The sequence below is a fragment of the Scyliorhinus canicula genome, chromosome 6, assembly GCF_902713615.1.
Source record: "Scyliorhinus canicula chromosome 6, sScyCan1.1, whole genome shotgun sequence".
NCBI classification, from domain to species: domain Eukaryota; kingdom Metazoa; phylum Chordata; class Chondrichthyes; order Carcharhiniformes; family Scyliorhinidae; genus Scyliorhinus; species Scyliorhinus canicula.
In genome coordinates this window covers 14,206,330-14,225,182 of record NC_052151.1, presented here as the reverse complement: position 1 = coordinate 14,225,182, position 18,853 = coordinate 14,206,330, and the positions used below count along the sequence as shown (strand labels likewise).

At 53.1% G+C, this 18,853-nt stretch overlaps 2 protein-coding genes across 7 annotated transcripts in view; one reads left to right on the top strand and one right to left on the bottom strand.

Moving 5' to 3' along the window:
* Window positions 1-429, bottom strand: part of LOC119966998 (coiled-coil domain-containing protein 177) — a 42,637-nt gene extending 42,208 nt beyond the window's left edge. For all 4 annotated transcript variants that reach the window (XR_005460893.1, XR_005460894.1, XR_005460892.1 and 1 more), the window contains exon 1: window positions 70-429. Coding sequence is in view for 1 of the 4 variants with exons in the window: in XM_038798985.1 (XP_038654913.1) it covers window positions 70-379 (310 nt within the window). In the remaining 3 variants the exon portion in view is untranslated. The remainder of the gene's footprint in view (window positions 1-69) is intronic.
* Window positions 430-3,835: 3,406 nt separating this feature from the next.
* Window positions 3,836-18,853, top strand: part of susd4 (sushi domain containing 4) — a 223,200-nt gene continuing 208,182 nt past the window's right edge. For 2 of the 3 annotated variants that reach the window (XM_038798984.1, XM_038798982.1), the window contains exons 1-2: window positions 3,836-3,924; window positions 4,227-4,366. In XM_038798984.1, the coding sequence (XP_038654912.1) occupies window positions 4,258-4,366 (109 nt within the window). In that variant the 5' untranslated portion in view covers window positions 3,836-3,924; window positions 4,227-4,257. The other variant, XM_038798983.1, reaches the window with a different exon arrangement.

Below are 18,853 nucleotides of genomic sequence, written 5' to 3'. Positions count from 1 at the left end.
CCACCCCCCCCTCCCTACCTCGGAGCCCACCCCCCCCTCCCTACCTCGGAGCCCACCCCCCCTCCCTACCTCGGAGCCGCCTCCTGCGCTGCCTCTCCTCCTCCTGGTGCAGTCGGTGTAGTTTGTGGAGTGGTTCCAGGGGCCTGTCTCGGCCTAGTTCCCGCACCGAGCGGCCCAGCAGCTGGACGGGCTGTAGGTGGAGGCGGGCACAGGCCTCTAGCGAGCGGGGGCTGGTCAGAACATAGCGGCTGCCGAGGGCGGCCTCCGGCCTCTGGAAGTTATAGAGGTGAAGGCGCGGGATGGCCATGGAGCCGCGGCCTGCCCGCCGGGCCCGGGCCCAGTTTGAACGCTGCCGCCGGCGACGCTTGGTGGTGACCATTGGAGATGGGATTCCCTCAGCCCGGGGAGGGGGAAAGAGCGGCGCCGCCCTGCCGGCTCCCGCCACAGCGCCGCCCTGCCGGCTCCCGCCACAGCGCCGCCCTGCCGGCTCCCGCCACAGCGCCGCCCTGCCGGCTCCCGCCACAGCGCCGCCCTGCCGGCTCCTCACTGCCGGCTCCACCCACAGCGCCGCCCTGCCGGCTCCCGCCACAGCGCCGCCCTGCCGGCTCCTCACTGCCGGCTCCACCCACAGCGCAGCCCTGCCCGCTCCCCCCCACAGCGCCGCCCTGCCGGCTCCCGCCACAGCGCCGCCCTGCCGGCTCCCGCCACAGCGCCGCCCTGCCGGCTCCTCACTGCCGGCTCCCGCCACAGCGCCGCCCTGCCGGCTCCCCCCACAGCGCCGCCCTGCCTTCTCCCCACTGCCGGCTCCCGCCATAGCGCCGCCCTGCCGGCTCCTCACTGCCGGCTCCCCCCACAGCGCCGCCCTGCCTTCTCCCCACTGCCGGCTCCTCCCACAGCGCCGCCCTGCCTTCTCCCCACTGCCGGCTCCCGCCACAGCGCCGCCCTGCCGGCTCCTCACTGCCGGCTCCCGCTACAGCGCCGCCCTGCCGGCTCCTCACTGCCGGCTCCCGCTACAGCGCCGCCCTGCCGGCTCCCCACTGCCGGCTCCCGCCACAGCGCCGCCCTGCCGGCTCCTCACTGCCGGCTCCCGCTACAGCGCCGCCCTGCCGGCTCCCCACTGCCGGCTCCCGCCACAGCGCCGCCCTGCCGGCTCCTCACTGCCGGCTCCCGCCACAGCGCCGCCCTGCCGGCTCCTCACTGCCGGCTCCCGCCACAGCGCCGCCCTGCCGGCTCCTCACTGCCGGCTCCCGGCACAGCGCCGCCCTGCCGGCTCCTCACTGCCGGCTCCCCCGACAGCGCCGCCCTGCCGGCTCCTCACTGCCGGCTCCCGCTACAGCGCCGCCCTGCCGGCTCCCCACTGCCGGCTCCCCCCACAGCGCCGCTCCGCCGGCTCCTCACTGCCGGCTCCCCCAACAGCGCCGCCCTGCCGGCTCCCCACTGCCGGCTCCCCCCACAGCGCCGCCCTGCCGGCTCCCCCAACAGCGCCGCCCTGCCGGCTCCCCCCACAGCGCCGCCCTGCCGGTTCCCCGCTACAGCGCCGCCCTGCCGGCTCCCCCACAGCGCTACCCGCCGCTTCGGAGCTGTCAGTCAGAGCCCGGGGCGGGGTCTGTGAGCTGTCAGTCAGAGCCCGGGGCGGGGTCTGTGAGCTGTCAGTCAGAGCCCGGGGCGGGGTCTGTGAGCTGTCAGTGAGAGCCCGGGGCGGGGTCTGTGAGCTGTCAGTCAGAGCCCGGGGCGGGGTCTGTGAGCTGTCAGTCAGAGCCCGGGGCGGGGTCTGTGAGCTGTCAGTCAGAGCCCGGGGGCGGGGTCTGTGAGCTGTCAGTCAGAGCCCGGGGCGGGGTCTGTGAGCTGTCAGTCAGAGCGCGGGGCGGGGTCTGTGAGCTGTCAGTCAGAGCCCGGGGCGGGGTCTGTGAGCTGTCAGAGCGCGGGGCGGGGTCTGTGAGCTGTCAGTCAGAGCCCGGGGCGGGGTCTGTGAGCTGTCAGTCAGAGCCCGGGGTTGGGGATGGGAGCTGTCAGTCAGAGCCCGGGGCGGGGTCTGTGAGCTGTCAGTCAGAGCCCGGGGCGGGGTCTGTGAGCTGTCAGTCAGAGCGCGGGGCGGGGTCTGTGAGCTGTCAGTCAGAGCCCGGGGTTGGGGATGGGAGCTGTCAGTCAGAGCCCGGGGCGGGGTCTGTGAGCTGTCAGTCAGAGCCCGGGGCGGGGTCTGTGAGCTGTCAGTCAGAGCCCGGGGCGGGGTCTGTGAGCTGTCAGTCAGAGCGCGGGGCGGGGTCTGTGAGCTGTCAGTCAGAGCCCGGGGCGGGGTCTGTGAGCTGTCAGTCAGAGCCCGGGGCGGGGTCTGTGAGCTGTCAGTCAGAGCCCGGGGCGGGGTCTGTTTGCTGTCAGTCAGAGCCCGGGGTTGGGGATGGGAGCTGTCAGTCAGAGCCCGGGGCGGGGTCTGTGAGCTGTCAGTCAGAGCCCGGGGTTGGGGATGGGAGCTGTCAGTCAGAGCCCGGGGCGGGGTCTGTGAGCTGTCAGTGAGAGCCCGGGGCGGGGTCTGTGAGCTGTCAGTCAGAGCCCGGGGCGGGGTCTGTGAGCTGTCAGTCAGAGCCCGGGGTTGGGGATGGGAGCTGTCAGTCAGAGCCCGGGGCGGGGTCTGTGAGCTGTCAGTCAGAGCGCGGGGCGGGGTCTGTGAGCTGTCAGTCAGAGCCCGGGGCGGGGTCTGTGAGCTGTCAGTCAGAGCCCGGGGCGGGGTCTGTGAGCTGTCAGTCAGAGCCCGGGGCGGGGTCTGTGAGCTGTCAGTCAGAGCCGGGGCGGGGTCTGTGAGCTGTCAGTCAGAGCCCGGGGCGGGGTCTGTGAGCTGTCAGTCAGAGCCCGGGGCGGGGTCTGTGAGCTGTCAGTCAGAGCCCGGGGCGGGGTCTGTGAGCTGTCAGTCAGAGCCCGGGGCGGGGGCTGTGAGCTGTCAGTCAGAGCCCGGGGCGGGGTCTGTGAGCTGTCAGTCAGAGCGCGGGGCGGGGTCTGTGAGCTGTCAGTCAGAGCCCGGGGCGGGGTCTGTGAGCTGTCAGTCAGAGCCCGGGGCGGGGTCTGTGAGCTGTCAGTCAGAGCCCGGGGCGGGGTCTGTGTGCTGTCAGTCAGAGCCCGGGGTTGGGGATGGGAGCTGTCAGTCAGAGCCCGGGGCGGGGTCTGTGAGCTGTCAGTCAGAGCCCGGGGCGGGGGATGGGAGCTGTCAGTCAGAGCCCGGGGCGGGGTCTGTGAGCTGTCAGTGAGAGCCCGGGGCGGGGTCTGTGAGCTGTCAGTCAGAGCCCGGGGCGGGGTCTGTGAGCTGTCAGTCAGAGCCCGGGGTTGGGGATGGGAGCTGTCAGTCAGAGCCCGGGGCGGGTTCTGTGAGCTGTCAGTCAGAGCCCGGGGCGGGGTCTGTGAGCTGTCAGTCAGAGCCCGGGGCGGGGTCTGTGAGCTGTCAGTCAGAGCCCGGGGCGGGGTCTGTGAGCTGTCAGTCAGAGCCCGGGGTTGGGGATGGGAGCTGTCAGTCAGAGCCCGGGGCGGGGTCTGTGAGCTGTCAGTCAGAGCCCGGGGCGGGGTCTGTGAGCTGTCAGTCAGAGCCCGGGGTTGGGGATGGGAGCTGTCAGTCAGAGCCCGGGGCGGGGTCTGTGAGCTGTCAGTCAGAGCCCGGGGCGGGGTCTGTGAGCTGTCAGTCAGAGCCCGGGGCGGGGTCTGTGAGCTGTCAGTCAGAGCCCGGGGTTGGGGATGGGAGCTGTCAGTCAGAGCCCGGGGCGGGGTCTGTGAGCTGTCAGTCAGAGCCCGGGGCGGGGTCTGTGAGCTGTCAGTCAGAGCCCGGGGTTGGGGATGGGAGCTGTCAGTCAGAGCCCGGGGCGGGGTCTGTGAGCTGTCAGTCAGAGCCCGGGGTTGGGGATGGGAGCTCTCTCAGCTTCACCGCGGAAGTCCTGGTCAATGCAGGTATGCTGAGGAATGCAAGATTACTGTAGGCAAAGGATAGACAATGTTTTTGTATTTAGCTTTGTTTCTTATCAAAAACCTGGGGAAAATCATCATTGATTATTCTGTGTAATCGTCTTTGCAAATGCATTGGTATGAATTAATGTGTCCTGTCACTCTGAGCAGGAAAGCTTTGGAAAGAGGAGGTGAACACGATCAATGAAAGCCTGGGAATGTTCCTGTTATTCTCAATGAGCTTTTCCATTTAATAACAAGGGCATGGATAATGCTATTGTATTATTAATGATATATTCTCTTTGCAGGTTGTTACAGTCTGATGCACGCTGCTGAAACATGTATTATGGGATGACTTCCAGCAACCAAGTTACATCTGGGACTCCCTGGCATCTCCAATTAGCCACTTTGATTCTGTGCGCTGAAGTCTTGCTTTGTGTTTTCACGGGTAAGTTCGTTCCACCGTATAAATTGGCTGGGGTATGTGTGCAATGCGTTCCCTGATTTGTTCATCATTTGCAACGCAATACATCAAAACACAAATTATTCTAAAGTTATTTTAAAGATTCTGCATCCGCCTTATATGGTGAAGCCCTGCTGTGTGCATAAATGTTATTGGAGAACTGTTGTATGCCACTGTTATATAAATGTTGCACCACCAAGCTTATAAAGGATTACTCAGCTGTCTAGCTGAAACCGTGGGCAAGGTGGCTTTAAGATAGCAATGTATAATTGTTGTTGAATACAGTAAGCACATGTTTGGGATCAGCCCGCATCTAATCACTGTTATTAGGCAAGTCTGCAGTTTAAATTGTATTTCTAGCTTCAGGACAGTGTAACATTTCTGTCTCCCTCTTGCTTTTTTGATGATTTGCATTGTGATATTTACATAGAATTTACAGTGCAGAAGGAGGCCATTCAGCCCATCGAGTCTGCACCGGCTCTTGGAAAGAGCACCCTACCCAAGGTCAACACCTCCACCCTATCCCCATAACCCAGTAACCCCACCCAACACTAAGGGCAATTTTGGACACTAATGGCAATTTATCATGGCCATTCCACCTAACCTGCACATCTTTGGACTGTGGGAGGAAACCGGAGCACCCGGAGGAAACCCGCGCAGACACGGGGAAGATGTGCAGACTCCACACAGACAGTGACCCAAGCCGGAATCGAACCTGGGACCCTGGAGCTGTGAAGCGATTGTGCTATCCACAATGCTACCGCGCTGAAGGATACTCCTGGAATTTGATGAAGATATTGCATGCACTTTGTCAAACCTCAGTGTTAGCACTCCCGATGCTCTAATCAAAGGTTATGGGTTTAAGCACCTCCTGATATCTAAAAACCTTCACCCTGGCTGATACTTGGATCCAGTGATGTATTTGCTGTCTTTAGGATGAACTCTCATGAAGATGAAATGAAAATGAAATGAAATGCAAAATGAAAATCGCTTATTGTCACGAGTAGGTTTCAATGAAGTTACTGTGAAAAGCCCCTAGTCACCACATTCTGGCGCCTGTCCGGGGAGGCTGGTACAGGAATTGAACCGTGCTGCTGGCCTGCTTGGTCTGCTTTAAAAGCCAGCGATTTAGCCCAGTGAGCTAAACCAGCCCCATGTAAATGGTCCCATGACCGTTAGGGGCAGCACGGTAGCACAGTGGTTAGCACAGTTGCTTCACAGATCCAGGGTCCCAGGTTCAATTCCCAGCTTGGGGGACTGTCTGTGCGGAGTCTGCACCTTCCCCCTGTGCCTCCGTGGGTTTCTGCCGGGTGCTCCGGTTTCCTCCCACAAGTCCAAAGATGTGCAGGTTAGGTGGACTGGCCATGAAAAATTGCCCTGAGTGTCTACAAAATCTTAGGTGGGGTTACAGGGATAGAGTGGAGGTGTGGGTTTAAGTGGGGTGCTCTTTCCAAGAGCTGGTGCAGATTCGAAGGGCTGAATGGCCTCCTTCTGCACTGTAAATTTAAATTAATTGAAGAGAAAGTGGTGCTCTCCCCTGTGTCTGCCTTTATCCCTTAATTGAGGCCACGGAAACAGATGAGCTTGTCATTGCTGTTGGTGGCAACCTGCTGAATGTGAATTAGCTACGACACTTCCAAACATTGCAACAGCAACACACTTCAAAGACTGGCTACAAAGCACTTTGGGACATTGTGAAAGATGTGATATAAATTCAAGATCTTGCTTTCCAGGACTTCGCTGTGAATTCTGCAACGAATGACTGGGTGGGTTCAGATTGCAATTCATTCAGCCTCTTGAAAATTAGAGTTATTGAACCTCACAAACATTTTTAGAGACGGTGGGTCAAGAGTTTGCAATGTGGGATCATTAAAAAAAACATATAAATGAATAATAACAATATTACTGTTGGGCGCATTTAGGGAAAAGGCAGCAATCCCTGAGATGCAGGACAAAATGATTCCTGAACCCATTTGTGCTCTTTTCCACAAGAACATTTAAGGAGTTTGATGTATGGGGCTCACTGACAATTTTTTAAATGCAACATGGAGTCATTTTATCTGCTTCAATATTATTAACAATTCCACCCTCCTGTTCCTTTGAGCTATTCTCCTCTGGAAGTAATTCAATTCAATTTCACTCCATTGTCCATATGAAAATCAATTTCAGATACATTGCTCATTCATTAAAAAAATACACATAAAGAATAATAACAATAAAAACAAATAAAATTACCCTATCATAGATATCTAACTTTAATTAAACGGTGTATTTAAAAACTACTTAATGCATTAAAATAATTAGTCAGTGAGCTCTTTCCAACCTATGGCACAATTTAAAAACTAATCCTGTCTCAATTGATATGAACAATTTATAAATTTTAAGTTGAACAAATGTTTGCGTCTTCAAAAGGTAAAATGGTTTCAGTTTTATTTGAGGTCGGTTTTGAATCTTGGTGCATGGGAGACTGAATAGATTTCTGACCTAAAGGGCAGGTTTGTAGGTTTCTTTGTATACACACACATTTGAAGTTAAAGAGATGGGTTAAAAGTTTAGTGATTATGGGGAGGAAAACATAAAGTAGAAACAAAACCTGGTGTTGCCTAGTAACAGAGATAGAGGATTAAGAGAGGAGACAGAAGAGAAAAAGTTCAGTGTGTCGCAGAGGGATTTTCAGCTCTCGGACAAGAAAGACACACTGCAAAGCTGATGGGACAGGAATTGACTCAATAGTCATTCAGAGAACTCAGTGAAGTGATCAGTTTACTGGAAAACTGAGTTTAGAGTGGGATTTTTTTGGAGTCGCGGGGAGAAATATGAGTTGGGTGAAAAGTATCGAGCAAATGCTCAGGAATTCACTGGGATAAAATGTTTTTCAACTGTGCCAGTCCCAGATGAGAAACCTCTATGTGTCAAGCTAGAGGTAACCCTTCACTGGCTTATGTGTCTGTAAAGATATTACTGGGGTAAAGGAACACTGAAAATCTGAAGAATCGTCATATATTTGTATTGAGATCGTTCTAATTTTTGTCTGGTGTAATATAGTTCATTCTTCTTATTTAATAAATATTTTATTCTTTGTGTTAAAAGCTCATCATCAGACTCCTGTGAATTTGTTAAGTAACTTTCCGCGAAAGAAAAGTTAGGATCCATCAAGCCGGATTTCACTCTGGGATCGGACTTATCCGGTATTAGCTGGAATCGGATCACAATTAACAGTAGCAGAAATGCTGCTGCCTGTGGGGTCTTGCTGTGTAGAACTTGGCTACTGACACAAACACAGTTGGTTGTACTTTATACCAGTTCTTGGTTCCAATTCCAACCAATGCAGCCAATGCTCCACAAATGCAGGCCTTCCTTCCCTGCTTTCTGTGGGTCACTTGTCCGTGTGCTGCTATCCGATAGGCAGTTTATTTTCACCCTGCATATAATAATAATCTTTAGTAGTGTCACAAGTAGGTTTACATTAACACTGCAGTGAATTCACTGTGAAAATCCCCTAGTCGCCACATTCAGACGCCTGTTTGGGTCACAGAGGGAGAATTCAGAAATTACCTAATAGCACGTCTTTTGGGACTTGTGGGAAAAAACCGGAGCACCCGGAGGAAACTCACACAAATACGAGAGAACGTGCAGGATCCGCAGAGACCGTGACCCAAGCCGGGAATCGATCCCGGGTCCCTGGTGCTGTGAAGCGACAGTGCTAAACACTGTGCTACCATGCTGCCCTGTTGGTAAAGCTAAAGGTACAGATCCATTTGTCTTATGACATGGTTTGGTATTATCTCATTACGTCTATGGGAGCTTCCTGTATACAAATCCCCCACAATCAACATCCTGGGAGTTACCATTGACCAGAAACTGAACTGGGCTAGCCACATTAATACTGTGGCTACCAGGGCAGGTCAAAGTCTAGGAACCTTACGGCGAATAACTCACCTCCTGACCTCCCAAAGCCTGTCCACCATCTACAAGGCATAAGTCAGGAGTGTAATGGAATAATCTCCACTTGCCTGGATGAGTGCAGCTCCAACAACACTCAAGAAACTCGACACCATCCAGGTAAAAGCAGCCGCTTGATTGCTCCCCTTCCACAAACATTCAAACCCTCCACCATCAACGAACAGTGGTAGCCGTGTGCACCATCTACAAGGTGCACTGCAGGAACTCTCAGGGCTCCTTACGCAGCACCTTCTAAACCCTCGACCACTACCATCTATAAGGACAAGAGCAGCAGATACCTGGGAACCCCACCACCTGGAGGTTCCCCTCCAAGTCACTCACCACCCTGACTTGGAAATATATCCCCGTTCCTTCACTGTCGCTGGGACAAAATCCTGGAACTCTTTCCCTAACAGCACAGTGGGTGCCTCAAGGACTGCAGCGGTTCAAGAAGGCAACTCACCAGCACCTTCTGAAGGGCAACTAGGGATGGGCAATAAATGTTGGCGTCACCAGCGACGCCCACATCCTGTAAAGGAATTTTAAAACATTGCATTGCAAGAGTGACTATATATACCTGAAATGCACTTAATCAGCTAAATGTAGTATTTTGGGGTTACGTATGGCCTTTAAAGGTGCTGGGTGGGATTCTCCGTCAGCTGACACCGGAATCAGGAAACGTGATTGGGCGGAGAATCGGTTCCAACGCCGCAATCGCAGCAGGTGCCAATTCCACGTCAAATCGCAATTCTCCGTCATCTCGACAGCAGGATCAATGCGTTTCAGATCGCACAGAGAACAAATGCCGTTGGCATATCATTAGCGGGCCTGACCTGCTATTCTCCGTGGTCCCTGCGATTCTCTGCCTCCAATGGGCCGATGGCAAGGTTCACTTGAACAATCGTGAAGCCAGCGTCATGGCTGCTGAGGGAGGGAGAGGGGATACGGAAGGTGTCCAACATTGCCATAGTGTGCTGACAGTTGTGCCACTGGCCAGGGGGCTTCTGCTAGGGCCGGGGGGAGTAAAGGGGGGGGGGGGTGTCCAGGAGGGGGGATGGAGTGGATGGCATGGAACACCATTGCCACAACCTCCAAGGCAGCCATGCAGCTGTGCATGCTGCTGACTGCCCACTGTGAACGTAAGGTCACGGATCATATAGGTGTCCCCCCCAGGCCACCCCCCCCCCCCCCCAGGCCACCCCCCCCCCCCCCCCCAGGTGCCCTCTGGCCCCAGCCGACCCATCAGTGGGATGGGGCAACAGCGCAATGAGGGCCACCTCATTGGCTGGGATGAGTGTGTGTGGGGAGTGGTGTATATGCGACTGCAGTTTGGTCAGCCTCCCGAGTGTCAATCACAGACCTGGCGAATCCCGCACCGTTTCTCATTGGATTGAATTGTGTTCCACGTGGCATCAGTGCTAGCCCCGTGACAGTCGCTAAATCAGTTCAGCTGTGGCACCAGTTTTGCTGTTACGGAACTCCACGAATCCTGCCCCGGCCCCAATACTTAGTCTCAGGAACGGAGAATCTGGCCGGCTATATTTATTCAAGAATTTTCTTTCTCAGTTTTTGAGACACGTGGCTCTATTCTGAGAAAACCTTTGACAATATTCACACCTTTCGTAGGAATCAGGATTAGGCTATTTAACCCCAGCCTATTCCTCAATTCAATAAGCTCGAGCTTGATCTGCAACCTAACAAAAAGAACAAAGAAAAGTACAGCACAGGAACAGGCCCTTCGGCCCTCCAAGCCTGCGCCAACCTTGCTGCCCATCTAAACTAAAGCCTTCTGCACTGCCAGAGCCCGTATCCCTCTATCAGGTCGCCTCTCAACCATTGTCATTCCAATAAGCCTCCACATCCTTCTGGTAGTGTGGCAACCAGAATTGAACACCATACTCCAAGTGTGCCCTAACTAAGGTTCTATACAGCTGCAACATGACTTATCAATTCTTATACTCAATGCCCCGGCCAATGAAGGCAAGCATGCTGTATGCCATCTTGACTACCTTCTCCATCTGCGTTGCCACTTTCAGTGACATGTGGACCTGTGCATAAAGATCTCTCCACCTGTCAGTACTCTTACGGGTTCTTCCATTTACTGCATGGGATGAAGCTTTGCGCAAGTGAAGGAGACACAGCCGGAGCGAGGCACATCCAGAGTGGGAAGTTGGAACTTGGTCATTTGGTGCAGTGAGGTAATTCGGTGCAGAGTGGGAGAAGGTGCTTTTTCTCGACTGTTTTGTTCTCTCTCTTTCTTCTGGCCTGTAACTTTTAATCTGCAGGGAGAGAACCAGAGAGCATCTGAGACCCTGGGAAGGTAAGTGATTTTTATTTGTTTTTATTACCTTTTCAAATTGTGTGGGGGGGGGGGGGAGGGGGGAACTGAAGTGACATCACAGTAAAGCTGTGACCTGATTGGCTGGTTAGGAGTCTACACTAAATTTAAAAATTAAGCATTGTTAAACGAATTAAACATAATTATTTAATTATAATTTAGAGGGGTATCTAAGCCAGAGATTGGAGAGTACTGTATTCAGCTTTCACATTTATAGTAGAAATCTAGTGCCAGGAAACAAAGAGTTAACAATAACTTTTTAAAAAAACTTTAAAATTTAATTTACTAATTAATTGACGCCATGTCAATTAGAGGGGTGCAGTGCTCTGACTGTGAGATGTGGCAGGTCCGGGAGGCTTCCAGCATGGTTCGGTTGGAGCAGCAGTTGGATGCACCTAGGTGCATGCAGGTGCGGAAAGCGTCATAGACAGCAGTTATATAAATGTGGTCACGCCCAAGGTGCAGGCAGAGAAATGGGTGACCACCAGAAGGGGCAGGCAGTCAGTTCAGGAATCCCCTGCGGTTGTCCCCCTCTCGAACAGGTATACCCCTTTGGATACTGTCGGGGGGAATAGCCTATCAGGGGAAAACAGCAGCAGCCAGAGCAGTGGCACCACGGCTGGCTCTGATGGTCAGCAGGGAGGGTCAAAGTGCAGAAGAGCAATAGTCGTAGGGAACACTGTGGTCAGGGGCACAGATAGGCACTTCTGTGGACGTGAAAGAGACTCCAGGATGGTATGTTGCCTCCCTGGTGCCAGGGTCCAGGATGTCTCCGAACGGGTAATGGGCATCCTGAAGAGGGAGAGCAAACAGGCAGAGGTCGTTGTACATATTGGTACAAACGACATAGGCAGGAAGGGGCATGAGGTCCTGCAGCAGGAGTTCAGGGAGCTGGGCAGAAAGTTAAAAGACAGGACCTCTAGGGTTGTAATCTCGGGATTACTCCCTGTGCCACGTGCCAGTGAGGCTAGAAATAGGAAGATAGAGTAGCTAAACACGTGGCTAAACAGTTGGTGTAGGAGGGAGGGTTTCCGTTATCTGGACCACTGGGAGCTCTTCCGGGGCAGGTGTGACCTGTATAAGAAGGACGGGTTGCATCTAAACTGGAGAGGCATAAATATCCTGGCCGCGAGGTTTGCTAGTCACACAGGAGGGTTCAAACTAGTATGGCAGGGGGGTGGGCATCAGAGCAATAGGTCAGAAGGTGAAAGCATTGAGGGAGACCTAGGGAATAGGGCCAGTATGACTCTGAGGAAGAGCAGACAGGGAGATGTTGCTGAACACAGCGGGTCTGGTGGCCTGAAGTGCATATGTTTTATTACAAGAAGTATTACGGGTATGAACTTAGAGCTTGGATTAGTACTTGGAACTATGATGTTGTTGCCATTACAGAGACCTGGTTGAGGGAAGGACAGGATTGGCAGCTAAACGTTCCAGGATTTAGATGTTTCAGGCGGGATAGAGGGGGATGTAAAAGGGGTGGTGGAGTTGCGCTGCTGATTAGGGGGAATATCACAGCTGTACTACGGGAGGACACCTCAGAGGGCAGTGAGGCTATATGGGTAGGGATCAGGAATCAGAAGGGTGCAGTCACACTGTTGGGGGTTTACTACAGGCCTCCCAACAGCCAGCAGGAGATAGAGGAGCAGATAGGTAGACAGATACTGGAAAGGAGCAAAAACAACAGGGTTGTTGTGATGGGAGACTTTAACTTCCCTGATATTGACTGGAACTCACTTAGTGCAAGGGGCCTGGACGGGGCAGAGTTTGTAAGGAGCATCCAGGAGGGCTTCTCAAAACAATATGTAGACAGTCCAACTAGGGAAGGGGCTGTACTGGACCTGGTATTGGGGAATGAGCCCGGCCAGGTGGTAGAAGTTTCAGTAGGGGAGCATTTCGGGAACAGTGACCACAATTCAGTAAGTTTTAAAGTGCTGGTGGACTAAGAGTGGTCCTAGGTTGAATGTGCTAAATTGGGGGAAGGCTAATTATAACAATATTAGGCGGGAACTGAAGAACCTAGATTGGGGGCAGATGTTTGAGGGTAAATCAACATCTGACATGTGGGAGGCTTTAAATGTCAGCTGAAAGGAATTCAGGACTGGCATGTTCCTGTGCGGAAGAAGGATAAATACGGCAAATTTCGGGAACCTTGAATAACGAGAGATATTGTAGGCCTTGTCAAAAAGAAAAAGGAGGCATTTGTCAGGGCTAGAAGGCTGGGAACAGACAAAGCCTGTGTGGAATATAAGGAAAGTAGGAAGGAACTTAAGCAAGGAGTCAGGAGGGCTAGAAGGGGTCACGGAAAGGTTAAGGAAAATCCCACGGCTTTTTACACGTACATAAAAAGGAAGAGGGCAGCCAGGGAAAGGGTTGGCCCACTGAAGGATGGGCAAGGGAATCTATGTGTGGATCCAGAGGAAATGGGCGGGGTACCAAATGAATACTTTGCACCAGTATTCACCAAAGAGAAGGAATTGGTGGATGTTGAGTCTGGAGGAGGGTGTGTAGATAGCCCGGGTCACATTGAGATCCAAAAAGACAAGGTGTTGGGCGTCTTGAAAAATTGGAGGGCTGTGACTAGGGATGTTCTGCAGGGATCAGTGCTGGGACCTTTGCTGTTCGTAGTATATATAAATGATTTGGAGGAAAATGTAACTGGTCTGATTAGTAAGTTTGCAGACGGCACAAAGGTTGGTGGAATTGCGGATAGCGATGAGGACTGTCAGAGGATACAGCAGGATTTAGATTGTTTGGAGACTTGGGCGGAGAGATGGCAGATGGCGTTTAATCCGGACAAATGTGAGGTAATGCATTTTGGAAGGTCTAATGCATAGGTCTAATGTAGAGAATATACAGTGAATGGTAGAACCCTCAAGAGTATTGAAAGTCAGAGAGATCTAGGTGTACAGGTCCACAGGTGGAGAACATAGAACATAGAACAGTACAGCACAGAACAGGCCCTTCGGCCCTCAATGTTGTGCCGAGCCATGATCACCCTACTCAAACCCACGTATCCACCCTATACCCGTAACCCAACAACCCCCCCCCCCTTAACCTTACTTTAATTAGGACACTACGGGCAATTTAGCATGGCCAATCCACCTAACCCGCACATCTTTGGACTGTGGGAGGAAACCGGAGCACCCGGAGGAAACCCACGCACACAGGGGGAGGACGTGCAGACTCCACACAGACAGTGACCCAGCCGGGAATCGAACCTGGGACCCTGGAGCTGTGAAGCATTTATGCTAACCACCATGCTACCCTGCTGCCCCAAAGAAGGTAGTCAAGAAGACATACGGCATGCTTGCCTTCATTGGCCGGGGAATTGAGTATAAGAATTGGCAAGTCATGTTGCAGCTGTATAGAACCTTAGTTAGGCCACACTTGGAGTATAGTGTTCAATTCTGGTCGCCACACAACCAGAAGGATGTGGAGGCTTTAGAGAGGGTGCAGAACAGATTTACCAGGATATTGCCTGGTATGGAGGGCATTAGCTACGAGGAGCGGTTGAATAAATTTGGTTTGTTCTCACTGGAAAGACGGAGGTTGAGGGGCGACCCGATAGAGGTCTACAAAATTATGAGGGGTATAGACAGAGTGGATACTCAGAGGCTTTTCCCCAGGGTAGAGGGGTCAATTACTAGGGGGCATAGGTTTAAGGTACGAGGGGCAAGGTTTAGAGGAGATATACGAGGCACGTTTTTTACACAGAGGATAGTGGGTGCTGGAACTCGCTGCCGGAGGAGGTGGTGGAAGCAGGGACGATAGTGACATTTAAGGGGCATCTGGACAAATACATGATTAGGATGGGAATAGAGGGATACGGACCCAGGGAAGCGTAGAAGATTTTAGTTTAGTCGGGCAGCATGGTCGGCACGGGCTTGAAGGGCCTGTTCCTGTGCTGTACTTGTCTTTGTTTTTTGTTCTTTTGTATATATATTCCCTACCTGCATTAGACCTTCCAAAGTGCATTACCTCACATTTATCCGGATTAAACGCCATCTGCCATTCCTCTGCCCAATCTCCAAACATTCTAAATCCTGCTGTATCCTCTGACAGTCCTCATCGCTATCTGCAATTCCACCAACCTTTGTGTCATCTGCAAACAGGGCCGGCCCAAGGCACCGGCAACTCGGGCAGTCGCCCGGGGCGCCATGTGCTAGGGGACGCCAGAGACTCGGGTCCCGCGCATTCGCAGTTGGGCCGGTGCCAACCAGCGCATGCGCGGTGGCCGCCCTCCCCCAGGGCGGCCCCCTCCGCCCCCCTCCTCCCGGCCTCCGTCCGCCCCCCCTCGGCCCCACCCCCGGCCCCCCCCCACCCCCCTCGGCCCCGCCCCCGCCCCCCGCCCGCCCCCCCCCACGGCCCCGCCCCCACCCCCCCCTCGGCCCCCCCGGCCCCTCCCCCGGCCCTACCCCCCCTCGGCCCCGCCCCCTACCCCTCCGGCCCCGCCCCTACCCCCCCTCCCCCCCAGGGCGCCGAAGTTCAGCTTGCCCGGGGCACCAGCAACCCTAGGGCCGGTGCTGTCTGCAAACATACTAACCAGACCAATTACATTTTCCTCCAAATCATTTATATATACTACGAACAGCAACGGTCCCAGCACTGATCCCTGCGGAACACCACTAGTCACAGCCCTCCATTCAGAAAAGCACCCTTCCATTGATACTCTCTGCCTTCTATGACCTAGCCAGTTCTGTATCCACCTTGCCAGCTCACCCCTGATCCTGTGTGACTTCACCTTTTATGCCAGTCTGCCATGAGGGACCATGTCAAAGGCTTTATTGAAGTCCATTTTGACAACATCCCCTGCCCTTCCTTCATCATCTTCGTCACTTCCTCAAAAAACTCTATCACGTTAGTGAGGCACAACCTCCCCTTCACAAAACCATGTTGCCTCTCGCTAATACGTCCACTTGTTTCAAATATGTGTAACTCCTGTCCCTAATAATCTTTTCCAATAATTTCCCTTCCACTGACATAATGCTCCCGGACCGCATTGACTCCGCTGTCGAGGGGATGGAGAATTGCGATTAGCCGTTAAATCGTGCTCGCCACGATTTTGGCGTTGAAACCGATTCTCCGCCCAATGGCATTTCCCGATTTCGGAGACAGCCAGCGGAGAATCCCTTCATATCGTGCAGAAATTTTCTGTTCCACCCCTCGTGTCAAAAAAAAATTAAATGTGGCTTCCTCACTTCAAGAAAGTTGGACACGGCTGATTTAGAAAATACTCTGTTCTATTCTTTTTAGGTCCGAAGTGGATGACCTCACATTTGCCCCGCAGAGGGGGGCAGCAGGGTAGCATGGAGGGGCAGCAGGGTAGCATGGGGGGGCAGCAGGGTAGCATGGTGGTTAGCATAAATGCTTCACAGCTCCAGGGTCCCAGGTTCGATTCCCGGCTGGGTCACTGTCTGTGTGGAGTCTGCACGTCCTCCCCCTGTGTGCGTGGGTTTCCTCCGGGTGCTCCGGTTTCCTCCCACAGTCCAAAGATGTGCGGGTTAGGTGAATTGGCCATGCTAAATTGCCCGTAGTGTCCTAAAAAAAGTAACGTTAAGGGGGGGGTTGTTGGGTTACGGGTATAGGGTGGATACGTGGGTTTGAGTAGGGTGATCATGGCTCGGCACAACATTGAGGGCCGAAGGGCCTGTTCTGTGCTGTACTGTTCTATTTGTCTACCTTGAAATCCATTTGCCACAGTTTTACCCATTAACTTAAGCCATCAATAGTTCTTTGTAATTCATCTGAACTGTTTACCTGGAACTCGCTGCCTACAACTGTGCTGGAAACAGAGACAATTAATGATTTCAAAGATAAAGTGGATGGGCACTTGAGGGAAATAAGTTTTTCGAGCCAATGGGATAGAAGAGAGGAGTGGGATTAACTGGATTGCTCTAATAATAATAATTATTAGTGTCGCAAGTAGGCTTACATTAGCACTGCAATGAAGTTACTGTGAAAAGCCCCTAGTCGCCACATTCCGGCGCCTGTTCGGGTACACAGAGGAAGAATTCAGAATGTCCAATTCACCTAACAGCACATCTTTCGGGACTTGTGGGAGGAAACCGGAGCACCCGGAGGAAACCCACGTAGACACGGGGAGAACGTGCAGACTCCACACTGACAGTGACCCAAGCCGGGAATTGAACCCGGGTGCTAACCATTGTGCTACCGTACCGCCCACAGAGAGCCAGCATGGGTTCCATGGGCCAAATGGTCCCCTTCTGTACCATAATGACTGTGACTCAATGCCAGCCATCTTTGTATCTTACACAGACTTGGATATGTGGATTTCTATTCCGTCATCAAAATCATTCATAAAGACGGTGAATAGTCGAGATCTTTGTGTGGCCACACAAGTCACATCCTGTCAATTTGAGTACCTGTGCATTATCCCTAATCTCTGTCGCTCAGATCATTTCCTAACCAGGTCAATAATTTGCCTTTAATTCCATGAACTGCCTCTGCTAAGAGTCTCTCATGAGGCACTTTACCAAATGCCTTCTGGAAGTTCATATAAATAACATCCATAGACATTCCTATGTTCACTACTTTAGTCATCTCTTCAAAACATTTGATCAGGCTGGTCAAGCTAACCTTTACAAATCTATGTTAGCTGTCTGATCAGCTTGACGTTTTCAAGGTATTCAGTGTATTTATTGTTAATTATTGGGGGTGACCAGCTGTGTGTGGGATCAACAACGCGGGTGCAAAATCCTGAGAGAATCGGCAGAGTAGCGCCAAACTAATTTTAATAAATGGGTGTGTCATTAGCCAGCACTCCCTCCGGGACTTCCCCCTTCATGGAATCTTCAGCAGGAACCAACACCATTTACAACAGCTTTTCCTCCGAGGGGGATTTTGTAGTTGAGCGTTCAGGCAGCCAACACCCTCCAGGGTGTTGAATGCTCAGGGTGCGCCGGAGAGGTTGTGGGGAATACTGATACATTCACTCGCTTCACCACTAACGAACAGTAGCAGCCGTGTGTACCATCTACAAGTTGCACTGAAGTAACTCACCAAGGCTCCTTATAATAATAATAATAACAATCTTTATTGTCACAAGTAGGCTTACAAAGCAATGCAGTTACTGTGAAAAGCCCCGAGTCGCCACATTCTGGTGCCTGTTCGGGTCACAGAGGGAGAATTCAGAATGTCCAAATTACCTAACAGCACATCTTTCGGGACTTGTGGGAGGAAACTGGAGCATCCGGAGGAAACCCACGCAGACACAGGGAGAAGGTGCAGACTCCGCACAGAGTGACCCAAGCCGGGAATCAAACCCGGGTCTTTGGTGCTGTGAAGGAATAGTGCTAACCACTGTGCTACCGTGACAGTATCTTCCACACCTTTGGCCTCCACCATCTAGAAGGCTAAGGGCAGCAGATACATGGGAACCCCACCACTTGGAGGTTCCCCTCCAAGCCACTCACCAGCCTGACTTGGAAATGCATTGCGGTTCCTTCATTGTCGCTGGGTTCAAATCCTTGAACTCCCTCCCCAATGTCACTCTGGCTGTACCTACACCACATGGACTGGCAGTTCTAGAAGGCAGCACCCACCACTTTCCCAAGGGGGGGGGCAGGGCGGCACAGTGGTTAGCACTGCTGCCTCATGGCGCTGAGGGCCCTGGTTTGATGTCTGTGTGCAGTTTACACATTCTCCCCATGTCTGCGTGTGTTTCACCCCCACAACCCAAAGATGTGCAGAGTAGGTGGCTTGGCCACGCTAAATTGCCCCTTAATTGGAAAAATGAATTGAGTACCCTAAATTAAAAAGAAAATTTAATAAAAAAGTTAACTTTAAGAAAATAATGGGTCAGACTTGAGAAATCACTGGTCAGACCGGACCAGGAAAATTGTATACCATTCAGGCCTCCCGCTTTACCATTACTGTCAAACTTTTGTACAGGGTGAACCTGACATTGCAATGAAACGAGGGATGAAGGAGATTGATAAAGATGGGGAGGGGGCGGGATTTACCGAGCACCCACCACGTGGTTCCCTGCGGCAGAGTCAGGATTTACCGAGCACCCACTGCGTGTTTTTTGGCCATAGGGGTGGGATTTACCGAGCACCCACCGCGTGTTTTTTGGCCATAGGGGTGGGATTTACCGAGCAACCCGCCGCGTGTTTTTTGGCCATAGGGGTGGGATTTACCGAGCACCCACCGCGTGTTTTTTGGCCATA